Below are 23,683 nucleotides of genomic sequence, written 5' to 3'. Positions count from 1 at the left end.
CTTGATGTAGAAAAATATTTATCAATTATACACACTATATATATATATATATATATATATATATATATATATTATTCAAAGTAAACCAGAAAAGGAAAATGCATCATGAGTTTCAAGTAAGGTGGCAGCATTCAAGACCTCCTGGAGCTCCAGTTTCCAAACAGCCCATCACACACACACACACACACGGTGATATTCAGGAAACTGCAATGTTCATTCTTCCAGTGTAGGTTTCATTGCATATGGATTTGTAAAGAGACTAATGCAGTCACATGACAAATGCATCCAGCTGAGATCTAGAGGTACATAATCATACCGGCTCTATAGTCCAACAGTAGTAAACAAACTGTACCTTCTTGTTTCAAGCTCAAGTCCTTCTAGTCACCAACCAACAGTGGTGGAACCTAACTCAGCAGGGACACTGAAAGCGCATCTCTTTGTCAACTGTTACCTTTGCCCATGCTGCTGCTGACACTCATGATGGAGACATCTGATTGGTCGCTGCAGTGGCTGGAGGGCCGGGATTGGCCAGGGGTCATTTGGGAGGCGGTAGAGACAGTGGCTGGGTAAGGGATGGTGCTGTGGAGGAGGATAAAGGGAGGCTCTGGATAAAGAGGTCTCTGGACTCCAGGGGAGTAGTAGGCTAGTAATTGTCCTATTTGAGCATCAGTGATGGGGGACTGGTGGTGCATTGCTGGAGGGTAGCTGTGGGTCAGTGAGTACGTCCTTCTCTGGGCCAGGCTGATGTCCACTGCAGTCATCCTGTCGGACCCTAGCCTCACCGGCAGCTGCTCGCTCTCCTGGGGCTTCATTGGAGACTGGCGGCCTGACAGGCTCTCTGCTGATTGGCTGTGAGGAGAGGGAGTGGGAGGTGCCCTGGGGGAATGGGATGCGCTGCGGTGAAGAGGCGAAGCTGTGGGAGTGGCCAATGGTGAAAGGCCTAGGCTGGGAGATGGAGAACCTGGGGACAGAGGAGGGATGTGATGAGTTTACTGTGTGCCCGAATGCATGATGCACATCAAAATACGTGCTCGTCTCCCCATTACCTCTGTTCTGTGAGTGGGGTGTGCTCCTGTGTGGTGAGGCTGGTACACACTGCTGAGCTTTGGGCTGCTGGTTTCTGGAGCCCTTCCCTCGTAGTACATCTGTTACCTGAGGACAGAGATCTAAAGGGTTAGGTTACCTGAGAGGACAGACAGCAACAGTGCTGCAATGACAACTAGTGAGTTCACTGCATCTGTGGGGCCTGCTACTGAGTGATCGCATTCCTTAGATTATTTATGTTTTATTGTTGGTACAGTTTGTTGTGATGACAAGAAAATTGTTATTAGGTACAGCCACTAGAGGGAAGCACCCACAAGGATTAGTTTAGTCCTATGTCCACACTATCGTTCATTTAACCCACTAACTTCAGTTTTTATTCTCCTACACATGTGTGAAGCTATTGATAAGCGTGAAACAGAAAAAAAGACCCTCTTCCATAGATCCAGTGCATTCATTTTCTCCTCCCTCACCTTCTTGTTCTTGGCCACCATCGCAGGGGTGTCATTGTGGTAGTTCTTCACACTGCTGTCGGCTCTGTTCTTCAGTAGCAGCCTGGCTGTGTCTACCTGGCCTCGCCCACAGGCACTGTGCAGGGCCGTGTTCCCACTGTACGACTGGACATTCACATTACAGTCATTCTGATGAGGAGGGGGCAGGGAGAGAGGAAGCGGGAGATTGTTGAGAAAATGTCAAAATAAGTAACACAGTCAGTCTTGGATGGCGATGTGTAACTAAACAGAATCACTTTTAAAATTTTTCTTGTAAATCATCTTCCCAGAAAGGAAATCTAAACCTAAAGGGGAACAGGGGAGGATCTACAGACCATTTTAAATATAGATGAGCTGACTTAGAACAGCTGAGTCACATACAACACATGTAGCCTTACCTCTATGAGGAAGTGCACCATGTCCATATTGTGGTTCTCTACTGCGTGTATGAGAGGACTGTGGCCACTCTTGATGTCCTGCTTAGAGAGAGGAGAATGGGGACATTCTGTAAAGTGGAACTGGAATTACTGTAATGAGTATTACCTGGTATTGAGTAATTGGATGATGCAGTAGGTTCAGTATGCCAGAATAACTCAAAGCCCATTTGAAATGGCCCAGCATTAAGGGGAGAGATGGAGAGTTAGGTAGGGGAGGTGACTGACCATAGCGTTGATGTCCGCCCCAGCATCCAGCAGCATTCTGACCAGCTCCTTGTCTCCACCCTGTACAGCTAGGTGGAGAGGGGTGAGTCCTGGAGAGAGGAGGGGAGGGGGGGGGGGTAAGCAGTTAGGGAGAGAATCACATGCTCTAGAGCCCATGTGTATTCTAGGGGCTTTCTGCTGTTTTGAGTACAAGGCAAACCATGATGTGCCCAGACTTGTCACACAGACCACCACAGCAGGAAATGCCCTCTTCCCCTCTCTGCCTCACACACCCACCACCATGGGACCCACAGCATGAGTCAAACAGGGGGATATGTGAGAATCAATAATACCAGTAGATTAAGCTCTAATCATATCAAATGGGTAGGTCATTTTCAGTGCAATTCTATTCAACTTACACAACTTAAGTCAGGCAGCAAACATTTGTAATGTGTGCTACATATAACGTTAGTATCTGTGTCGCAACTCAGAAATATTCCCACATGAATATGGGAATTTCTATACATTAGGCATGAATGTTGTAATCATTGTGGGGGCGTTACTGGCTTTATTTGGGGTAGTAGTATACATCCTAGATCTAGTATTGTTTTAGTCATGTCTGGCATGACTACCACAAAGGAGCTGGCTGTTTCTGCTATAGACTGTCAATTAGGTCACATTGGAAAGTTAAGGGGAATTTTGAATTTATGAATTGAATTTAAATTAATCCCCTGAATTGTCTCAATTGAAACAGAATTGAGGTCAACTTAGTAGCAGTAGTAACTTACCCTCATAGTTCCGGACCTCCAGGCAAGTCAAGATGGAGGGGTGGGAAAGGACCACAGAGAGGCAGGCCTGCTGGCCGTGTTCACAGCAGAGGTGGACCGCTGTCTGACCGTTACGGTCCAGAGCCCCCGGGTCAGCACCCGCACGCAGCAACGCCCCCACCAGCTGGGCCTGATGGGTAATCACAGCCAGATGAAGAGGGGTCTGAGAAAGAGGGAGATAGAAAATTAATCTTTAGACAATCATTAAACAAGAACATTTGAAAACCAGGGGCCTCATAACTGTACATTTCACACTAAATATCAGGTCACTATTTATGAAAAGACAGCACACGTACAAAAATATTGAGATTTATAAACTTGGCACACGCTATACATACGCATGTTTCCTGGTTGTGTGCCCCTTTACTCTTTCTCCTTGTAGGCCTTCGCTACCTCGTGAGTATTAAACCATCACAGAAAAGGTGAGGGATTTTTTATGCAATGATCATGGAAATGAAAAAGAATAGCCCAGGAATTAATGCCTATTTGTAATTATTTTAAAATGCAAAGATAAATGAAATAGATTCTCACTAAAGGCAAATGATTGCATCTTTTTATTAACTTGTTTATTGTTATGTGTGTCCATCAAATCCCGTGTTTGCACAAAATACTAATCTACTTGCCTGCTTGCAATGCAATACTTCAACCACTAGAAACTGTGCATACACATGGTCTAAAGTTTGGAGTCATAAATGCCAACTTTTGCGTGAACGCATGTTTGGGGGTATATTTTGTACATACGCACGGTTTATGAGGTTAACCTTTTTTTTTTTTACCAAGAGCGGAAGAAGAAGAGATTGGTGTATTACTCCTGTTAATGGAATCGCATCATTTCATCTCCATCCTGTTCTGCAGGGGGAAGGTCACAAGAGCTTATAAACGATGGGCTAGATAAGGTTGGGCATACGTCCCCAAACAAACCAGAGCTGCCCAGTCAAGGCACAGAGGCCTTTCTGGCTTTATCAGCATTAGCCATCGGCAGACAAAGATAAACGCCACACGGGACGGTAAACACACCATCAAAGTCCAAAATACAAAACAGCAAGGAGATGAAGATACAGCCCCATAAAGATGTTTTTTCTTGTTTCAAAATTAGGTGGTGCACCTAAGGTATTTTAAAAAACGAATGCTGTTTCGAGCCAGGTCGAATGTGATCATTGATAAGGTTAAACCTGTTTTGGTGTCAGGAACAGCCCATGTTGTGTAGGAAATCCCGGGACCCGACCCCGGTGATTCCAGAGACATACCACTATGCAGGGGATTGCAGATTCAAATCCCTAGACGGGTTTACTGAAAGCACTTGAGCAATCCAGGATCTTCCAGAGATGGCCAATGATTATTTAATTCATAAAACCTGATTTGATAAATGTTAACTTTGTCAGTTGTCCAGAGACATGCAGAAAGGGTTCAGGGAAGTCACTTGATGTGGAATCTATCATTAATCATGCTGAACAATCTCAGTGGTCAGGATGATAATTTAGTTTCACTTTTGATTCAGAAAAAGCACGTACTTAGTGTGTGTGTGTGTGTGTGTGTGTGTGTGTGTGTGTGGGGGGGGGGGGGGGGGGTGTGAGGCTATGTTCCAGTAAAGAACAGCAGTACAATACCAAAGCACTGGCGGGAGAAAAACACTGAAATGCCTCCAATGTCTCAATGCCAGTGGCCTTCACTTCCTGAGAAAACACTCCTATTTCCCTGAATCGTCAGTTACTCATGACTGATCACACACACCCTAGTGTTTGACCTCCCATGAACTACCAACAGTCTGACTCAGTCATCTTGTACTCCCTAGAATGTCCCTGAACATGAAGCCGTAAAGGACGTAACCAGCAACATGTCACAATACTTAATCAAAGGCACAGGTCAAATAAAGGCTTTTATGATGGTCCAAAAACACTCCAAAGTTCATTGAGTTTAGTACTAGCTTCCTGTAAACCATTCCAGAATAACAAACAACAAAACAGATAAGAGGGGCAGAGAGTGGGGAGGGAGTGGGTAAGAAGAAGGGGGAGCATAGGGTAAGAAAGCCAGGGAGAGGAATAGCTGGAAGCAGTACAGGCAAGGGGAAAGATGGGATAAGAGAGGGAAAATCCCTTCCCTCTCCCCTGCTGGCTGTGTGTCCACAGAGTTACATTCCAATGAAATGAGCAGATAAACCAGAAGAACAGAGGAGTGGAGGGGAGAGTTCTAGGTATGAGGAAAAGCCTTGAGCAGGTGGTTGTGTGCCAGACAAAGATACAAAGAACAGGGGGAGGAGGTAAAAACAATGAGAAATTAAAGGTGTGCATTGGGTGTACTTCCTGTTAATGTTCTAGTTGTGCAACTTCCCAGGAAAGACTAACAAAGTCCCTTACCATACCATGGAAGAGCTCATTTTACTACGTCTTTACAAGTTTCAATAATTTGTATAATTTATGCAGTTATAGGAGGGGTCAACTCACAATGTACTGAGTTAAGATCAGAGAGATAGACAGCCAGAGAGATGGAGACTAGCGCAGAAAGGGAAAGTCCCTGATTCTACCCTCTAAACCTCAGCAACAACTTATGTTGAGAAACAACGCAGAGCGGGGGGGGGGGGGGGGTCATGTGACTTCTCAGAATGAGGATACTAAGTGCACATACATATGCACTGTAGAAGCCTCACACAATACACTGCATGCCACAAGCACACACACACAGACAGCCAAAGCATAATGTACAAAGTGGCAACAGTAGCATTAAGGACATGGTCATTAATTTGCAATATCTGAACAGTTACCAGGGAACTTGAATAATCTAACATGGGAGTAGCATTGGCCAGAGAATTGGGAAGTGCACCAGCTAGTAGATGTCAGTGTTTGGTTAGTAGTAGTGACAGTGTGGGAGTATCAAACAGCTGTTTCATAGCACCAGTGCTGCAGCTGATCTGGTAGTCGCACAATGTGCACATGCAACTCAGTACTGGTATTAACTCTGTCAAACCGTTTAATTAAAGTGACCACTGAAGTGTTGTTTGGACTGTACAACACATATTGAACTGCTAGAGAAAGTTGTTTTTTTGCTGACACAGTATGATTATCTGGCATTGTCAAAAGAGCTTGGCAGGCTTTATGTGAAGGTATTGTGGAGTGCGTTTAAGATTTTTATTTGGGGTTACAGACTATCCTATATAGTCATTTACTTGTGATTATAACTGACAAATCTAATAAACAATTAGAAAATGGGTTCTCAGGCTTGGCAATAGGTCTGTGCTAGATAACAAAACTACCCTATCTGGTAGTCACATCATCGTGGAGAACATCATGTCTCTCAGCCTGGACTGAAATCTCCCCCTGGCTCCTCACATGGCATGAACGTATGCAGCCTGTCTGCTAGACTATACACTACAGACAGGATATCACTGTAAATGCCTCAGTCTCACGTCAACGGTGAGAACACACAACAAATGGTACTGACGTTATTTCTGGTAAGTGAGCAATGTGTTGTCTGAAACCCCAGCTGTGTGTGTGTGTGTGTGTGTGTGTGTGTGTGTGTGTGTCTCTGTATGAAGGGTTCAGGATGATTTCTCTGGGGTGATTAAGCAGACTAACAGAGCTGCAGAGAGAATGTGGCATTGACAGGGCGTGGTGGTACGCTGGAGGGAGGAAGAGGACTCATTTGAAAGTGATGGGAAAAGGCCATGGGGCATTGATAGAAAGGTGCAGAAGAACCCAACAGAACAGACCACAAATCAACATCACTTCAGAACACACAGCCCTGAACAAAGGATACCAATCATAGCACATCCTTCCAAGCAATAGGCTTGCGCATGTGACTTTGGCCTGCGTTAAGCACAGGTAACCAGAAACTGTACATTTCTTCTGATAACCGGCAGCCGAGAGGTGTCTGTACGGTAAAGAGGCTGGGTGAGGAGGAAATCAAGGACTTCCTCTTTCACACCTTTCCTTATTGTGCTCTGAAGTCTGCAGTGAGTGGCAGGTGTGTGTATGTGTGTATATGTTTCCCTATATCATCAGGACCCCAATGTCCTAACATTTCACCGTAATGTCCTGAAAAATGTAGGAAAACAAATGCTATTTTAAGCTTAAGGGTTTTGGGGTTAGGGAAAATATGATTTTTACACTCCAAAAACTCCTAACATTTCTGAAAACACAGCTGTGTGTGCTCGTGCATGTATCTCACCTGTCTCAGGTTGTTGTAGATGTCCAGGTCTGTGTTAACCAGTCCCAGGAGAAGGATCATTCTTTGGATCTGAGCTTCCTGCCCCTGCACCACTGCTATGTGAAGAGCCCTGTAACAAACACACACACACACACACCCCCAAGTCAAAACTACACACAAAATTCTGATATTTAAACCAATAAATTGACACACACATCCTTTTCACACAACTCCAGCATGATTGTAAAGTGGCTGCTGATACGTCCTGACACAGAAACATCCTGACTAACCTTTAAGCCAGAGAAATCCTATGGCCTACAAACGGACTGACACACGAACTGGCATGTGATGGCTGGCTGTGTGTAAAACCTTTACACAATTGCAGTAGAAAGTTTACACAAGCCCACAATATGTTTTGACAAATTCAGGCTAACCCATAACCTATATATTACTGAATGACTGAGCACTGGCCAACTTCACTTGACCTATGACCTGATTCTCCACAACTGACAGTTAGGCTGAGAGGAGAGCAGTGTGGTGCGTGACTCATTACAAAGCCTGTTGAAAACTGATCAAGGTGATTAGGAAACTGCTATTTATATGGTATGTAAAGTGAAAGAACAGAGGAATAAGGAAGAATGACAGGAGTTCTTGAAAAAAAAAAATATATCAGAAACTAATTTCAGTAAACTCGTTTGGTTTGGTATAATTTCCTGTTGTGTGACAATGGCACAGCCCTCTGTATTGGGGAAGATAATCACCATTAAACCATTAGAACTACAGTCTCTATTAGGGGCTTTCTGTGTGTTTTCATGTCTTTCAGCTTCCTCCAATGAATATCAATCGTAAATGCAGAACAAGAGAAAAAAGGTTATGACAGGAAATTGGGTAGGGACATTTTGAGAGAACAATTTAAAAGTACCTTCTCTGAGAATTTGGGGTTGGCACAAATTTACGGTAATGTAAGTTTTTTTTTGTCTACTTCCTGATCTGTTGTCCATTATACAGAGTTACAACAGACTAAAGAACATATCGGTGTTTGGCATGTCTACCTAATGCACATACAACTAAAGACAGTCTGAGGAGATGAGTAACAACATATTTGCATACTGCAAAGTGGAAATGGAAGATAAAGAAAAATACATAGGCCTACACACAAAGAGACCATCTTTCATGCATTGCTCAAAGACAACTCTATGACAGCTCTTATACAAAACAAATTTAGCAGAACACCTTTTTAATCTCCAGCATCTACCTTGTTGGCTTTTTAACACTGGTCACAAATGGTACGTGCTGCAGGCCTATACAATACAAATGTTATGTCCTGAGACAAAACATATGTCATCCTCTTTCAGAGAGTTGTAAGTTATGTCATACATTCCTACACTGAACAAAAATATAAACGCAACATGTAAAGTGTTGGTCCCAGGTTTCATGAGCTGAAATAAAAGATCCCAGAAATGTTCCAAAAGCTTATTTCTCTAATTTTTTACACATTTGTTTACATCCCTGTTTGTGAGCATTTCTTCTTTGCCAAGATAATCCATCCACGTGACAAGTGTGGGATTGATTAAACAGGATGATCAGTATCTGACCGTAAGGCGCTACATAGGGTAGTGCGTCTGGCCCAATACATCACTTGGGCCAAGCTTCCTGCCATCCAGGACCTATATACCAGGCGGTGTCAGAGAAAGGCCCAAAAAACTGTCAAAGACTCCAGTCACCCAAGTTATAGACTGTTCTCTCTACTACTGCATGGCAAGCGGTACCGGAGCGCCAAGTCTAGGTCCAAAAGGCTCCTTAACAGCTTCTACCCCCAAGCTATAAAACTGCTGAACAATTTATCAAATGGCCACCCGGACTATTTACATTGACACCCCCCCCCAGTTGTTTTGACACTGCTGCTACCACCGCACATTTACTCAGTACCGGTGCCCCCTGTATATAGCCTTGTTATTGTTATGTAATTCAACTGTGTAACTTTTTATTTTATTTTGATTTAGTAAATATTTTCTTAACTCTATTTCTTGAACTTTACTTTTGGTTATGGGCTTGTAAGTAAGCATTTCACGGTAAGGTCTACACCTGTTGTAGTTGGCGCATGTGACAAATAAAATTAGATTTGACATGTGCACCTTGTGCTGGGGACAATAAAATGCCACTAAAATGTGCAGATGTCTCACAACACAGTGCCACAGGTGTCTCAAATTTTGAGGGAGCATGCAACTGGTATGCTGACTGCAGGAATGTTCACCAGAACTTTTGCCAGATAATTGAATGTTCATTTCTCTACCATAAGCAACCTCCAACGTAATTTTAGAATTAGAATTTGGTAGTATGTCCAACCAACCTCACAACGTGTATGGTGTTGTGTGGGCGAGTCAATCTTGCAACCTTTCAGTTACTAGTCCAACGCTCTAACCATTAGGCTATCTGCCTCCCTGGTATGGGCAGGCATAAGCTACGGACAACAAACACAATTGAATTTTATCAATGGCAATTTGAATACTCAGAGATACCGTGACATGATCCTGAGGCCCATTGTCGTGCCATTTATCCGCCGCTATCACCTCATGTTTCAGCATGATAATGCCCCTGTCGCAAAGATCTGTACACAATTCCTGGAAGCTTAAAATGTCCCAGTTCTTCCATGGCCTGCATACTCACCAGACATGTCACCCATTGAGCATGTTTGGGATGCTCTGGATCGATGTGTACGACATCGTCCGTTTTGTCACCAAAGCCCCATATACTACCCACCACTGCGATCTGTATGCTCTCGTTGGCTGGCCCTTGCTTCACATTCGTCGCCAAACCCACTGGCTCCAGGTCATCTATAAGTATTTGCTAGGTAAAGCCTCGCCTTATCTCAGCTCACTGGTCACCATAGCAGCACCCACCGGTAGCACACGCTCCAGCAGGTATTTTTTTTACATTTACATTTTAGTCATTTAGCAGACGCTCTTATCCAGAGCGACTTACAGTAGTGAATGCATACATTTCATACAATTTCACACATTTTTTTTTCTGTGCTGGCCCCCCGTGGGATATTTCACTGGTCACCCCTAAAGCCAATTCCTCCTTTGGTCGCCTTTCCTTCCAGTTCTCTGCTGCCAATGACTGGAACGAACTGCAAATTTTTTTTAAAAAAATCACTGAAGCTGGAGACTCATATCTCCCTCACTAACTTTAAGAACCAGCTGTCAGAGCAGCTCACAGATCACTGCACCTGTACATAGCCCATCTGTAAATAGCCCATCCAACTACCTCATTCCCATACTGTAATTTATTTTTGCTCCTTTGCACCCCAGTATCTCTACTTGCACACTCATCTTCTGCACATCGATCACTCGTGTTTAATTGCTATATTGTAATTATTTCGCCACTATGGCCTATTTATTGCCTTACCTCCCTTATCCTACCTCATTTGCACACACTGTGTATATATACCTTTTCTATTGTATTATTGACTGTGTTTGTTTATTCAATGTGCAACTCTGTTGTTGTTTGTGTTGCACTGCCTTGCTTTATCTTGGCCAGGTCGCAGTTGTAAATGAGAACTTGTTGTCAACTAGCCTACCTGGTTAAATAAAGGTCAAATAAAAAATAAAATCGTGTCCCAGTTCTCGCCAATATCCAGCAAGTTCGCACAGACATTGAAGAGGAGTGGGACAACATTCCACAGGCCACAATCAACAGCCTGATCAACTCTGTAGGAGATGTGTTGCGCTGCATGAGGCAAATCGTAGACACACCAGATACTGACTGGTTTTCTGATCCACGCTTCTACCTTTAAGGTATCTGTGACCAACAGATGCATATCTGTATTCCCAGTCATGTGAAATTCATAGATTAGGGCCTAATACATTTATTTCAATTGACTGATTTCCTTATATGAACTGTAACTTAGTAAAATATTTGAAATTGTTGCATTTCTATTTTTGTTCAGTAGAAATAGTACTAGTCCATAGCTTGAGCCAACAATTCCCTTAGCATCAACAAATTAAACAGGTTTAAAAAAATAAATGACAACTTATGTTGGAGGGCTCGTGTGTGAGATAGGGAGAGGTCATACAGCTTAGCCCTGTTTTGCCAGGCAGAGAGAGACGGACTTGACAGCTTAAGTAATATTTGGGTGCCAAGCCGAAACATTATTCTTTCTGAGCTTAAGGCAAGTCCTAACGGAACACTTATCAGCATACGGCCTTGGGTGGATCTCATAACTGCCTCTCTTGAAGACAGGTGCGTGCCTAGCTGCACTTATGAGTAATTAAACCTAACATTATGCATTAGGAACATGTAGGGCAGTATGTTACTAATACAGACTGATCATTGAGACATTGTTCATCTCTGATCAACCTGTGTCACCGTAGACCTTCATATTCACACACACTTAGAGTGGTTGGATGGATGCATCTTTCACAAAACAATCACAACACAACACGTACAATGCATAGCACAGGTGTGGAGATATGTGGTAACATTATACAGAGCCTGAGGTTTGGAGGCGGGTGTTTGACTGACGTCAATGCAGAAGGCAGGTCTAACCAATCACAACCAGCCATCTCTTCTGTGTAGCTAGTGTAACAGACCAAAACATGTCAACAAACCATAGCCAATACAACCTTGTTTTCCTCAATTCTTGTTCAACTTGAGTAAAGAAATATTTCACATAGAGAAAGACACAATAGGAATGACAGTTTGTAATTGAAACCCATCTCCATACAAGTGTAGTTCTAACCGGCACTGTGGTGACTGGTGCAACTGAAGATGACCACAAGACAGTCTCATAACAGTAAAACGTGCGACAGTGTTGACGCCCCTCTCTCGCAATCTGACCTGACTAACGGCCATACGGCACAGTGAAGCCACTCAGCCGTCTGATCAGTGTGAAAAGCAGAACTTGTGTTTGGCCGTGTATGTCGGTTCTTTCCTCAAAGCTCCCCTTTCCGGTAAGTGAGAACCACCCATCACCACACAAACACCCCTGACCACGTTCACAAGTGTATCTGTTGTAGGGCTGACCCCATTAGTCGACTTGTCGATTGTTTGGTCGACCAACATTTTTTTAGTTGAGCAATATAAAATATATATACACTGCTCAAAAGAATAAAGGGAACACTTAAACAACACAATATAACTCCAAGTCAATCACACTTCTGTGAAATCAAACTGTCCACTTAGGAAGCAACACCGATTGACAATACATTTCACATGCTGTTGTGCAAATGGAATAGACAACAGGTGGAAATGATAGGCAATTAGCAAGACACCCCCAATAAAGGAGTGGTTCTGCAGGTGGGGACCACAGACCACTTCTCAGTTCCTATGCTTCCTGGCTGATGTTTTGGTCACTTTTGAATGCTGGCGGTGCTTTCACTCTAGTGGTAGCATGAGACGGAGTCTATAACCAACACAAGTGGCTCAGGTAGTGCAGCTCATCCAGGATGGCACATCAATGCGAGCTGTGGCAAGAAGGTTTTCTGTGTCTGTCAGCGTAGTGTCCAGAGCATGGAGGCGCTACCAGGAGACAGGCCAGTACATCAAGAGACGTGGAGGAGGCCGTAGGAGGGCAACAACCCAGCAGCAGGACCGCTACCTCCGCCTTTGTGCAAGGAGGAGCAGGAGGAGCACTGCCAGAGCCCTGCAAGATGACCTCCAGCAGGCCACAAATGTGCATGTGTCTGCTCAAACGGTCAGAAACAGACTCCATGAGGGTGGTATGAGGGCCCGACGTCCACAAGTGGGGGTTGTGCTTACAGCCCAACACCGTGCAGGACGTTTGGCATTTGCCAGAGAACACCAAGATTGGCAAATTCGCCACTGGCGCCCTGTGCTCTTCACAGATGAAAGCAGGTTCACACTGAGCACGTGACAGACGTGAGAGTCTGGAGACGCCGTGGAGAACGTTCTGCTGCCTGCAACATCCTCCAGCATGACCGGTTTGGCGGTGGGTCAGTCATGGTGTGGCATTTCTTTGGGGGGCCGCACAGCCCTCCATGTGCTCGCCAGAGGTAGCCTGACTGCCATTAGGTACCGAGATGAGATCCTCAGACCCCTTGTGAGACCATATGCTGGTGCGTTTGGCCCTGGGTTCCTCCTAATGCAAGACAATGCTAGACCTCATGTGGCTGGAGTGTGTCAGCAGTTCCTGCAAGAGGAAGGCATTGATGCTATGGACTGGCCCGCCCGTTCCCCAGACCTGAATCCAATTGAGCACATCTGGGACATCATGTCTCGCTCCATCCACCAATGCCACGTTGCACCACAGACTGTCCAGGAGTTGGCGGATGCTTTAGTCCAGGTCTGGGAGGAGATCCCTCAGGAGACCATCCGCCACCTCATCAGGAGCATGCCCAGGCGTTGTAGGGAGGTCATACAGGCACGTGGAGGCCACACACACTACTGAGCCTCATTTTGACTTGTTTTAAGGACATTACATCAAAGTTGGATCAGCCTGTAGTGTGGTTTTCCACTTTAATTTTGAGTGGGACTCCAAATCCAGACCTCCATGGGTTGATAAATTGGATTTCCATTGATTATTTTTGTGTGATTTTGTTGTCAGCACATTCAACTATGTAAAGAAAAAAGTATTTAATAAGATTATTTCATTCATTCAGATCTAGGATGTGTTGTTTAAGTGTTCCCTTTATTTTTTTGAGCAGTATATATTTTTTTATGGCAAAAGAGACTTGTCGGATTCCCGTCTGTCTCAGTGGACTAATCCATTGCGGAGGCCGCTGGGATTGCTCATTAGTATCACCAGTAGTACATTTACCTTTCATTTCCATAATTTCTAGTCTACAATGTTTTATGGTAATTTTTGTTAATGCATTCAATATATTATTACTACAATATTTTACCATTCTCATTGTCGGAGTGGACACGTTGTTTGAGGAATGCACAACCTAGGCTACACTTCTGAGGAACATGTTTTGGTTTATTTCATTCCATTTACGAGTTGTCAATTTACTCATTGTAATTTGTAGCGCTTCTGTCAATATTGAGTAAGGACCAGCACCTGATTATTCATACAAGTAGGCCTAGGCTACCTGGTCAGCGTGCAAATGTAGGCCTAGAAATGTGCCCATTTGGGGATCTGATAGTATTTCTGATTGTCTTACCTCACCACCACAGTAGAACTTCTGAAAGTCACCTCAAACAGTGAGTAAACTAAGTCTGTTTTTACATCCATTGAGAATGTCAAGGTCATCCTATTTGAAAAATATTTTCAGCTCTCTTTCAATAACCACTCAGCATGAAAGGGGGAAAAAATGTCATGCTCTGATCTGGTGGAAACATCATAAAATAAGCGTACCTGATTTTTACTTATCCCTTGCGCAAATAGCCTAGAGCTAAGTCCTTCCGGAGCTCACAGTAGCGGCACTTCACTACCGCCTTCATTTACCTAAAAACTCCCACCAGATCAACATTGGCACTCAAGTGATTACAGTGATAATAGGTAATCCATCAAAAACCACTGACTGGGTTCTCCCATGCAGTGAGGAAGCAGAATGAATGAATCTGCAGCAGTCTTTTCGTCACGTAGTAAACATGTATTTGTGGAGTATGTGAGTAGACGACAAACATGCATTATTGCAGCACAATGAGGATGGCAACAGTAATGGCATCAGTTCTGATTAAAAAGAGTCCCCAGATGACTATTTGCGAGGTGCGTCTCCTTACATTCCTCAAAAAGCTATCAAACACCTAACTGACCTAGTAATAGGTGTCTCCATTCAATGCAATGGTGAGATTATCACACACTTGAACAAGGTTCCTCTCTCTCAAGATGAAACTGTGCTCTCCTGTTCCTGGAAGTGGGGCAGACCACAGCCCCAGATAACCCAAAGCACACTGACGCAGGAGCGCTGGGCCACACTCAAACACACACTTACACACACACTGAGTGACAGAGACTGGCAGTGGCATACATACGGCATCCTGTTTGGGGGGAGGTGAGGGAATACGGGTTGCTGTGGCCAGCAGATCACCTGAGAGAGTGATGACTTTAAGACGGGTGTATTAAACAAAAAGGGAACCAGAAACACACCACAGTCCAACTTATGATACATCCTTTTCAGAAGACATTTTAGTCCTTTTCAAAAATCATTTTAGTCATTCGCAGGTGTTGTTAGCCAGAATGCATACATTTCTTACTTTTTGAAACTGGACCTCAGTGGGAGTTGAACCAACAACTCTGACATTGCAATTACCAAGCTCTACCAACTGAGCCACATGGAACACCTTGAGACTGGAGCCTGACATAGCCTTTATGGTTGCCTGTTAGTATTAGATATTTTATTTATTGATCTTTAAAGCAGCCTCTATGGTCCTGGCCTTTGGAACAGACTGCCAGAGGATCTGAGGGCAGGCCTCAGAAACTGGAGACATTTTTAAGAAAAATCTTAAGACATAACCTTTTTTGCCTTGCTTTTAGTCTTTTAGTCTTTTAGCTTTAGTCATACGATTACATAAAAAAAAAATGGTATACCATTCTATATTTATTTTAATCAATTAGTCTCATGTCCACTTATTTTATTATTGTTTTACTATTTTATTTGTTAAAGCACTTTGAAATGCAAATGTATCCTCTAAGAAATGTGGTATATAAATAAAGTTTGATTTGATTTTTGCCATGGCAGCACTATAGCTACTTCCTCCAGTTTATTGACCCCTCCCCTACCTACATGTCTGCATAGGTTAGAAGCATATCCCTGGCCAAGCACAGCGGTGAGCCAAAGTTGTTGGGTACTATACATGTGGTTTACAAGGAACTGCTGAACAAACTTCATCCCCACCTGTATTCTATAAGCATGACAATACCCATCACAAATACATGTACTGTCCCCATGTTACTGCACTGACTGCACAGCTGTCTCTCAATCAAGCAGCTAGATGGACAATGAACAAGGGAGAATGAGACAGGGGTGAGAGATGAACAGGGGAGCGTGTGACAGAGGGGTGAGAGAATGTTAATGAGAGATAAGCAGGGAAGAGATCAAAAGAAAAAGCGAGAGAGAGGGAGAGAGAGAGAGAGCGGTAAATGAGGAAGTGAGGAGCGGATGTTTGGGTTTTTGAGCTCATTCATTTAAAAACACAGAGAAATGAAAACAGAGAGATACAGAAAGACCTGAGAAAACCGCAGTCACACATTGAGAGGCGCACGCTCAGAGGTTTTCCCGAAACTGAGGGGCGATGAGAACTGAGGATTAACACCCCATTGACGTAAGCACGCACACACACAGACACACTTGGGGATGGTGGTGGGGGGCTGAGAAGCAGCACTGTCTTTCTGCTGAAATCTAACTTTTCATCAGACAGACCACAATACAAGTAGGTACCAGCCAGGGAAATGCACTTCTTTACAGTCTACCACTTCATCAAGTAGTTTGACTTCATAAGAACAGCACCCAAATATGAGAACAGCACCCAAAAGCCCCAGCGCAACCACCTAGGTACTGTTTGATTTAAAAAATATATATATTTAAAAAAGATGTAAAAAAAAACGAGCACTGGAATGCAAATGAACTTTTATAAGGATACATTTTCTTAAACATCTTGTGATCAGATGGCAAGGTGTTTTCTTCCTGGTTGATTTCAGTGCTGGTCCCTGGGCTCTACATCACATGAAATCATCCCAAGCGTAACTGCTATGTCTCGAAACCCACATCCAGGTCTGCACTCTCTCGATCATGTGTTTGTTGTGATGGGATGCAAATGAGTGACACACAGCACTTAAACTACAGGAACATGACTTTGCAATGCCATTCTTGGATGGACTTATGATTTCAGTCACATGAGTGTTTTTGTATCGTCCTCTCATTTCTGTCAGTGAACGGGTGAGTGCTCAGGTGTAGAAGGTCAGAGAGGGCATCAGTGCGTGAGGTTGGTATTAACATGTGATTGAATGTACCCCACCCACTCCTTAACCTCAAACATAAGGTGACCAGACGTCCCTGATTTCCCGGGGACAGTCCCCGATTTTGGTGGCCTGTCCCCGGCTAGTACCGGAAATGTCCCTGATTATCCCCAGAAAGAAAAGCAACTCTGAAGTTAAATTGAGGCTGATATTTCAGTAATCAAAAGCTGTATGCAATCAGATTTCAATGTCAAATTTGTCTCACCACTTGTATCAAACTTGTTTGCTCCCTTCTATGAGAACATTTGGTCAGTGATACATTGTAATAACCGCATGAACAACCATGCCCATAGCCAGAAAACCTTTCCAACCACATAGGCTACCAAACTGGGGTGATTCAAAAATGATCATGGTAGGCTAAAATTAAGAAACATTTGAGGGGTTAATCAATTTCTGTGTTATAAATAATTAAAGTATTTGAAAGGACTGTAGCGGAAATGTATAGTTAAAAATAGTTCCATGGGTGGCCTCCCGAGTGGTGCAGTGGTCTGAGGCACTGCATTGCAGTGCTAGCTGTGCCACAAAGGAACCTGGTTTGAGTCCAGGCTCTGTCGCAGCCGGCCATGACCGAGAGACTAATGGGGTGTGCACAATTAGCCCAGCATCGCCCGGGTTAGGGGAGGGTTTGGCCGGCAAGGATGTTCCTGTCCCATCGCGCACTAGCGACATCTGTGCAACGCCTGCTGACATGGTCGCCAGGTGTACGGTGTTTCTTCCGACACATTGGTGCGGCTGGCTTCCTGGTGAAGCGGGCGTTGTGTCAAGAAGCAGTGCGGCTTGGCTGGGTTGTGTTTCGGAGGACGCACGGCTCTTGACCTTTGCCTCTCCCGAGTCCATGCGGGAGTTGCAGCGATGGGGCAGGACTGTAAATACCAATTGGGGAGAAAAAGGGGTATAAATAAAGATAAAAAATGTTACAAAAAAATTCTAATTCCATGGGATATTTTAATCTTCTTTCTTAGTTATTTTTTGTTATGTGTTGTTATCTGGTCACCTTACTCTAATAGTCAGCCCAGCCTCCCAGAGGCAAGCCAGTGTCTCATGAATACTCACACAAACAATGCAAACAGACACAGAACACGACACACACACAGTACAGATCACAGAGGTTAAGTTCCATCTCAGAATCCCCCTCACCCAGTGACACTTTCACTGAGCAGCAGAGCAGAGAATTGGCTCCATTAATCATTACAGAGACAGGAAGTGAAATGAAGGTAAAGAATGTAGTGGGGTGGGGTAAGGGTACACACAGCACACTCCTCTCTCACCACCAACACCCCTCACAGCCAGGGGAATCATAGACCAAAAGAAACAAACACAGACTGTGACATCTCCTCTCCCTCCAACACATACCTAACTGATCAGGGTCATATGTAAAAACAAAAATTAAATGGAAAACAAAAATGACTTACTGAACTCGATCCAGTCCATAGCTCCTAGCAGGAAGTCAGGGTTAGTAAGGAACCCTCACAGGGCAACAGTACTACTCTAGGCCCCATCTGCTACATGAGACTAACAGAAGTTCAATGCATGTAGGGTTTTCAAAAACAAACATACGTGTCGCCATCGTTGTCTTGGCGTGTCGCCAGGGCAACATCTGCCAGCAGGTGTTCGGTGTGTCCCGGGTAAAGAGAGGACTGGAGGTGAGAGACAGGCACCTTCACAACCAGCGGTGACCTGCTGGGCCAGGAGTAGAATGGGTACCCTGGATAGGGATCTGGGTGACAGAGGGAGGGAGGGGGTAGATAGAGAGAGATGTTTGGTACAATGCCATGAAATAAGGAAATTACAGGTGACCCATTGACATGTTTTTAATCAGTTCAATCATTTATCGCTGGAAGGTCTGGCAAAACAGTTTCTCAATGACTGGGGTTCCAAAACAAGACTAATCACTGCACAATGACACACGATCTATGAAGGAACATTCCACAGAGAAAATCAGTTTCTGACTCATAAAAGCAAATGACCACTAACTGATTCAGCAGTATATTCTCTTTCAAACCAATAACTTTGATTATGGTCAAATGAATAGTTATAACATGACTGTCTGATATAGAGCAAAACAAAAGTTGTAATCCTTAGGAGAAAAAAAACTATGAAAATGCGATAGGATAAACTTTGAATAATAATGTAATTGTCTGTACACTTTCATTTAAATATTTTTTCACTCGTCTTTTGCCAGGGCGACTAACTTACAGTAAGGACGGAGTGCTTGCATTGAACGAACCGGATCGATGCTTTGGTGTTCATTGTCAAAACCGCTGGCAGCGGACAATTGTCTGTGTGAGACCGATGCCAGGGTACCAATGCTCTCATCGTCGTAGCTCTTTAATAAAATCTTTGGAGGACTCGGTCTGCAGCACAAGTCTTTGTTTTTGTAGGGGGATAAGCGCTCCTCTCTCCCGGGTGGGGTACGTGACTGTTCCGGCGTCTCCCATTCAGTAGGAAATGGACGTTTCCTAAATGGAAGCCACGAGGAAGATATGTTCTGTGTTCGTGTGTCTGTTGTGCTGCTCTCTCCAGGGTTCGGAGTGAACGGCGTGTGAGAAGTTGCCGCTGGGGAGTGTTTTTTCTCCAGAAAAGACGGGTTTCCCGTTTTCACAGGAGGTTTTATCAACGACACTCCACAACGATGCTCCAGCGGCTCCACAGTGGGGCTGGGATTTCCGTTTGGACAGTCATCCTCCGCGAGGGGGGCAGCGGGATACTGCGTTCTCACACTGACGGAGCGACCTTTGCTGGTGGGAGTCCTGTCGGCGCCGCTCCCACGCGCCCTGGTTGTGGTGCTCAGATCCAGCGGCACTGTGGTTTGAGTCTGGTGACCGTTCATGGTCATGGTCCTCGGCATGAACACGAATCAAGTAGCCTGGAATCAGCCTCGGGTGTTTGTCGTCTCAAAACATAGCAGTGATTCAAATGTCAATTTAATGTATGTTTTCTATAGCCTAGGCACAGTCTCCTTCTCCACGAAAATATCCAAATGTTGTTTTGCATTGGGAGTTTAATAATGTAATTTGTCATGCCAATACAAGAATGGCTCGAAGCTATTCTCCAAATCCATAAATGTTCCTTTTGAGAAGATTAGTGTAAACTGATACAAATACGTTTCTTAAAATAATTAAATCATACAACTGAGTTGTAGTAAATGTTCAGAATGATAAATATAAGACTTTTGAATAACCTAACTGACGGTAACACACCTGCAATATAAGTGCAGGTAGGCAAGTGAAGAAAATCAATAGGCTATTGTGTTCCTTCTTTTATTGCAACGAATCAAATAGTCCGTAAACTGTCTCTCTCTCTCTCTCATTCACATAACCAAATCCGCGAAACCGGGGCTTTCCCTTTCGGATAAGAATTAACTCTTTACCTTCCTGTTTGCAAACTGAAACAGTGCGCTCTGACGGTCTACTTTTTTAACCAACACCTTTAAAATATTAAAGGTTTAGTGTAGCCTACGTAACTGAAGTGTTCAATGGTAATTAAGGCATATATGATTGATTTAATTCACTTAATGTTAGAATTCCTGTTTTACCCCGGTTTGGGCTATGGATTAATCTAGTATGTCAACGATGCCAAATGTTTTTTCTGATTTTAATTTATGACTGCACAAACAATGCTAGAGAAACAATGCTCGAATTCTGTATGGAGCGCATTTGGCACCAGGAAGTTGTGAGGAAAAAGGGGTTTGCATGTGGTCTGATCCAGGGGTTTCAAACTCATTTCATGGAGGGTCTAGTGTCTGCAGTTTTTTCCTTTCAATTAAGCAATAGACAACCAGGTGTTGGCAGTTCCTTACTAAGTAGTGTCCTTGATTTATCAAGTACAATAGAGGAGAGAAACCCCTCAGCCACTCAGCCCTCCATGGAATGAGTTTGACACCTGTGATCTAATCGGTTGATCATATGGTGTCGTCGGTGTCATTCCACTGTAGTTTCCCAGGGTTTACCAATTCAGCGGGATCTCCCCACAGTTGATAGGCCTATTGGGGATAAACTCATATCCTGTAGCAGTAACTGGATGGACCATTGACTGGATGATTCTCTGTCTGACCATCTGACCTCTGTCATTGGAGCAAATAACCTTCTGGGTGGTGAGCCACCTGGAGGTTTGCCAGTTTGAATCCCGGGTCAGACGGGAAAATCTGATGGTCAAGGCATTGTGCCCTTGAGCAAGGCACTTAACCCCCCACAAGTCCTCCTCCATGGGCGCCCAATGTGGCAGCCCCCTCCTCCAAACTGTATATGTATGTGTGTCTTTTGGAGGGGTTGAGATAAAGCAGAGGTCAAATTTCAGTGTGACCTTGTGTACAATTGACCAATAAAGGGATCCTAATGTTAAATAGCCTTCTGACCTGGGCCTCTGTGTCATTGCACATCTCACTCCATCAAACACCACACCACTCCGCAACACACACACACTTCTCACCCAACCTTGTCGGTGCCCGGCCCCAGCTGATTCTTTAGTTACCAGGGACAATTTGGGACTTTCCTCAGATGTATCGAAGTGTGGAACCGCCAACAGAAAATCAAGCTTTGTGTCTAAAGTCCCTGAAACACCCTGCTGAATCTGTGCTGACACGTTGTGCAGCTGCTGGATACAGTAGATAGTCAAGGTGTCCTGTGTTCGGGATGGTCATTACCATGAACTGTTGGAGACAGATAGCTTAGCGGTTAGAGAGGTGAACCAGCAACTGGACGGTTGCCAGTTGGAATTCCGGATCCGATGGGAAAAATTTACATTTCAGTCATTTAGCAGACGCTCTTATCCAGAGCGACATACAGTAGTGAATACATACATTTCATACATTTTTTATTTTTCATACTGGTCCCCAGTGGGAATCGAACCCACAACCCTGGCGTTGCAAACACCATGCTCTACCAACTGAGCCACACAAGCCACATGAAAAAACTGGTGGGAAGTGAGCTGAAACCAGAGGGTTGCTTGTATCAAATCCTAGATGCCATTACTTTCCGTTGTGCCCTTGAGCTAGGCACAATAACAGTTCCCCCGGCGCCCAGTGTGTCAGCCCCGAGCACCTCTCCAAAAAAGCCTGTGTGTCTATGTGTGTCTTTCGGTTGGGTTGGGTTAAAAGCAGATGTCAAATTTTGGTTGGACCTTGTGTGCAATTGACTAATAAAGTGATCCTAATCTTAATCTGTTTGAGCTACCCTGGCCAACCGTACACTCATACAGCCCCCACCTCTTCATGACTGTATGAGTGACTTCTGCACCTATTTTATGTATTTATACTCAGCTCGTCAAAATGCAGAAAAGTGCAGTATGCTGTTAAGAACAGGGCCTTGTCAGGATGGTTTTGTGGTGGTGTAGAGGTGAATGGACAGACAAGATGGAACACCCTGAGACAGTGAAAGGAGGCAGGGCTGCACGATATGTTTCAAAAAATTTAATAGCGATTTTTTTTTAAACACAATATTGCAATTGCAATTTGACTTGCGATATAGATCAAAACACTTGGATGAACCATTTGAAATAGAATGATTTATATTAAGAAGCAAAGTGGAAAACAACATTGTTCTTGTTTGGAACAATCTGTTGACTGCATTAAACCTTACAGAACAGCATGCAAACTTATAGTGAATCTAACAGCGAGGAGAAGACATGAGGAGAGGTAGAGAGACGACAAACACGCGGCTTATTGGTGTTTCAAAATATTGCATGATATATGGATCTCTTGCTATATGGATATTGCACATGTCAATATTGCGATTTTGATGTGAATTTGATTAATTATGCAGCCATAAAAGGGAGCCATGGCCATCTAGTGTCATTAGATATACACTCAATGGCCAGTTTATTAGGTACACTCATCTTGTACCGGGTTGGACCCCTCTGTAGCCATGTTCAACAACAATGTTCAGATATGTGTGTCATTCAAAAGTTGCTCAATTATATGAAGGGACCTAACGTGCACCAGGAACACATTCCCCATACCATTACACCACCCATACCATTACACCACCCATACCATTACACCACCCATACCATTACACCACCCACACCATTACACCACCCACACCATTACACCACCCATACCATTACACCACCCATACCATTACACCACCCATACCATTACACCACCCACACCATTACACCACCCATACCATTACACCACCCATACCATTACACCACCCATACCATTACACCACCCACACCATTACACCACCCATACCATTACACCACCCATACCATTACACCACTGCCACCAGCTTGTACCGTTGACACCAGGCACGATGGGGCCATGGACTCATGCTGCTTAAACTAAATCATAACTCTGCCATCAGCATGACGCAACAGGAACCAGGATTCATCGGACTCGGACCAGGCAAAGTTTTTCCGCTCCTCAATCGTCCGGTGTTGGTGATCGCGTGCCCACTGAAGCCACTCTTCTCGTTTTTAGCTGATAGGAGTGGAACCCGGTGTGGTCGTCTGCTGTAATAGCCCATCCACGACAAGGATCAATGGGATGTGTGTTCTGAGATGCTGTTCTGCACACCACTGTTGTACTGCTCTGTTATTTGCCTATTTGTGACCCGCCTGTTAGCTTGCACGTTTCTTGCCATTCTCCTTCGACCTCTCTCATTAACAAGCTGTCTCTTC

General features: G+C 44.2%; 1 protein-coding gene across 2 annotated transcripts; it reads right to left on the bottom strand.

Annotated features, from left to right (window-relative positions):
- Positions 1–212: 212 nt before the first annotated feature.
- Positions 213–20,366, bottom strand: LOC115177325 (B-cell lymphoma 3 protein homolog). 2 transcript variants are annotated; one of them, XM_029737983.1, is made up of 9 exons: positions 19,259–20,366; positions 18,620–18,779; positions 7,162–7,270; positions 2,962–3,163; positions 2,195–2,283; positions 1,931–2,011; positions 1,515–1,682; positions 1,047–1,152; positions 213–961 (listed from the first exon to the last, which is right to left on the bottom strand). In XM_029737983.1, the coding sequence occupies exons 1-9, from the start codon at positions 19,908–19,910 to the stop codon at positions 441–443; spliced, it is 2,088 nt and encodes a 695-aa protein (XP_029593843.1). In that variant the 5' UTR covers positions 19,911–20,366; the 3' UTR covers positions 213–440. The 2 variants fall into 2 exon arrangements, with proteins under 2 accessions (XP_029593843.1, XP_029593844.1); XM_029737984.1 differs by having other exon boundaries at positions 1,931–2,008.
- Between the last annotated feature and the right edge of the window lie 3,317 nt (positions 20,367–23,683).

This window comes from Salmo trutta, chromosome 37 (genome assembly GCF_901001165.1).
Source record: "Salmo trutta chromosome 37, fSalTru1.1, whole genome shotgun sequence".
Classification (NCBI taxonomy): Eukaryota; Metazoa; Chordata; class Actinopteri; order Salmoniformes; family Salmonidae; genus Salmo; species Salmo trutta.
This window is presented reverse-complemented; position numbering and strand designations above follow the sequence as displayed.

Coding starts and splice junctions, on each gene's coding strand:
- LOC115177325 (XM_029737983.1), bottom strand. CDS start 19,910: ATGCCGAGGACCATGACCATGAACGGTCACCAGACTCAAACCACAGTG. Junction 2,012..2,194: donor GGGCGGACATCAACGCTATG/GTCAGTCACCTC, acceptor CCTCTCTCTAAG/CAGGACATCAAGAGTGGCCA. Junction 962..1,046: donor ACCCCACTCACAGAACAGAG/GTAATGGGGAGA, acceptor CTCTGTCCCCAG/GTTCTCCATCTCCCAGCCTA.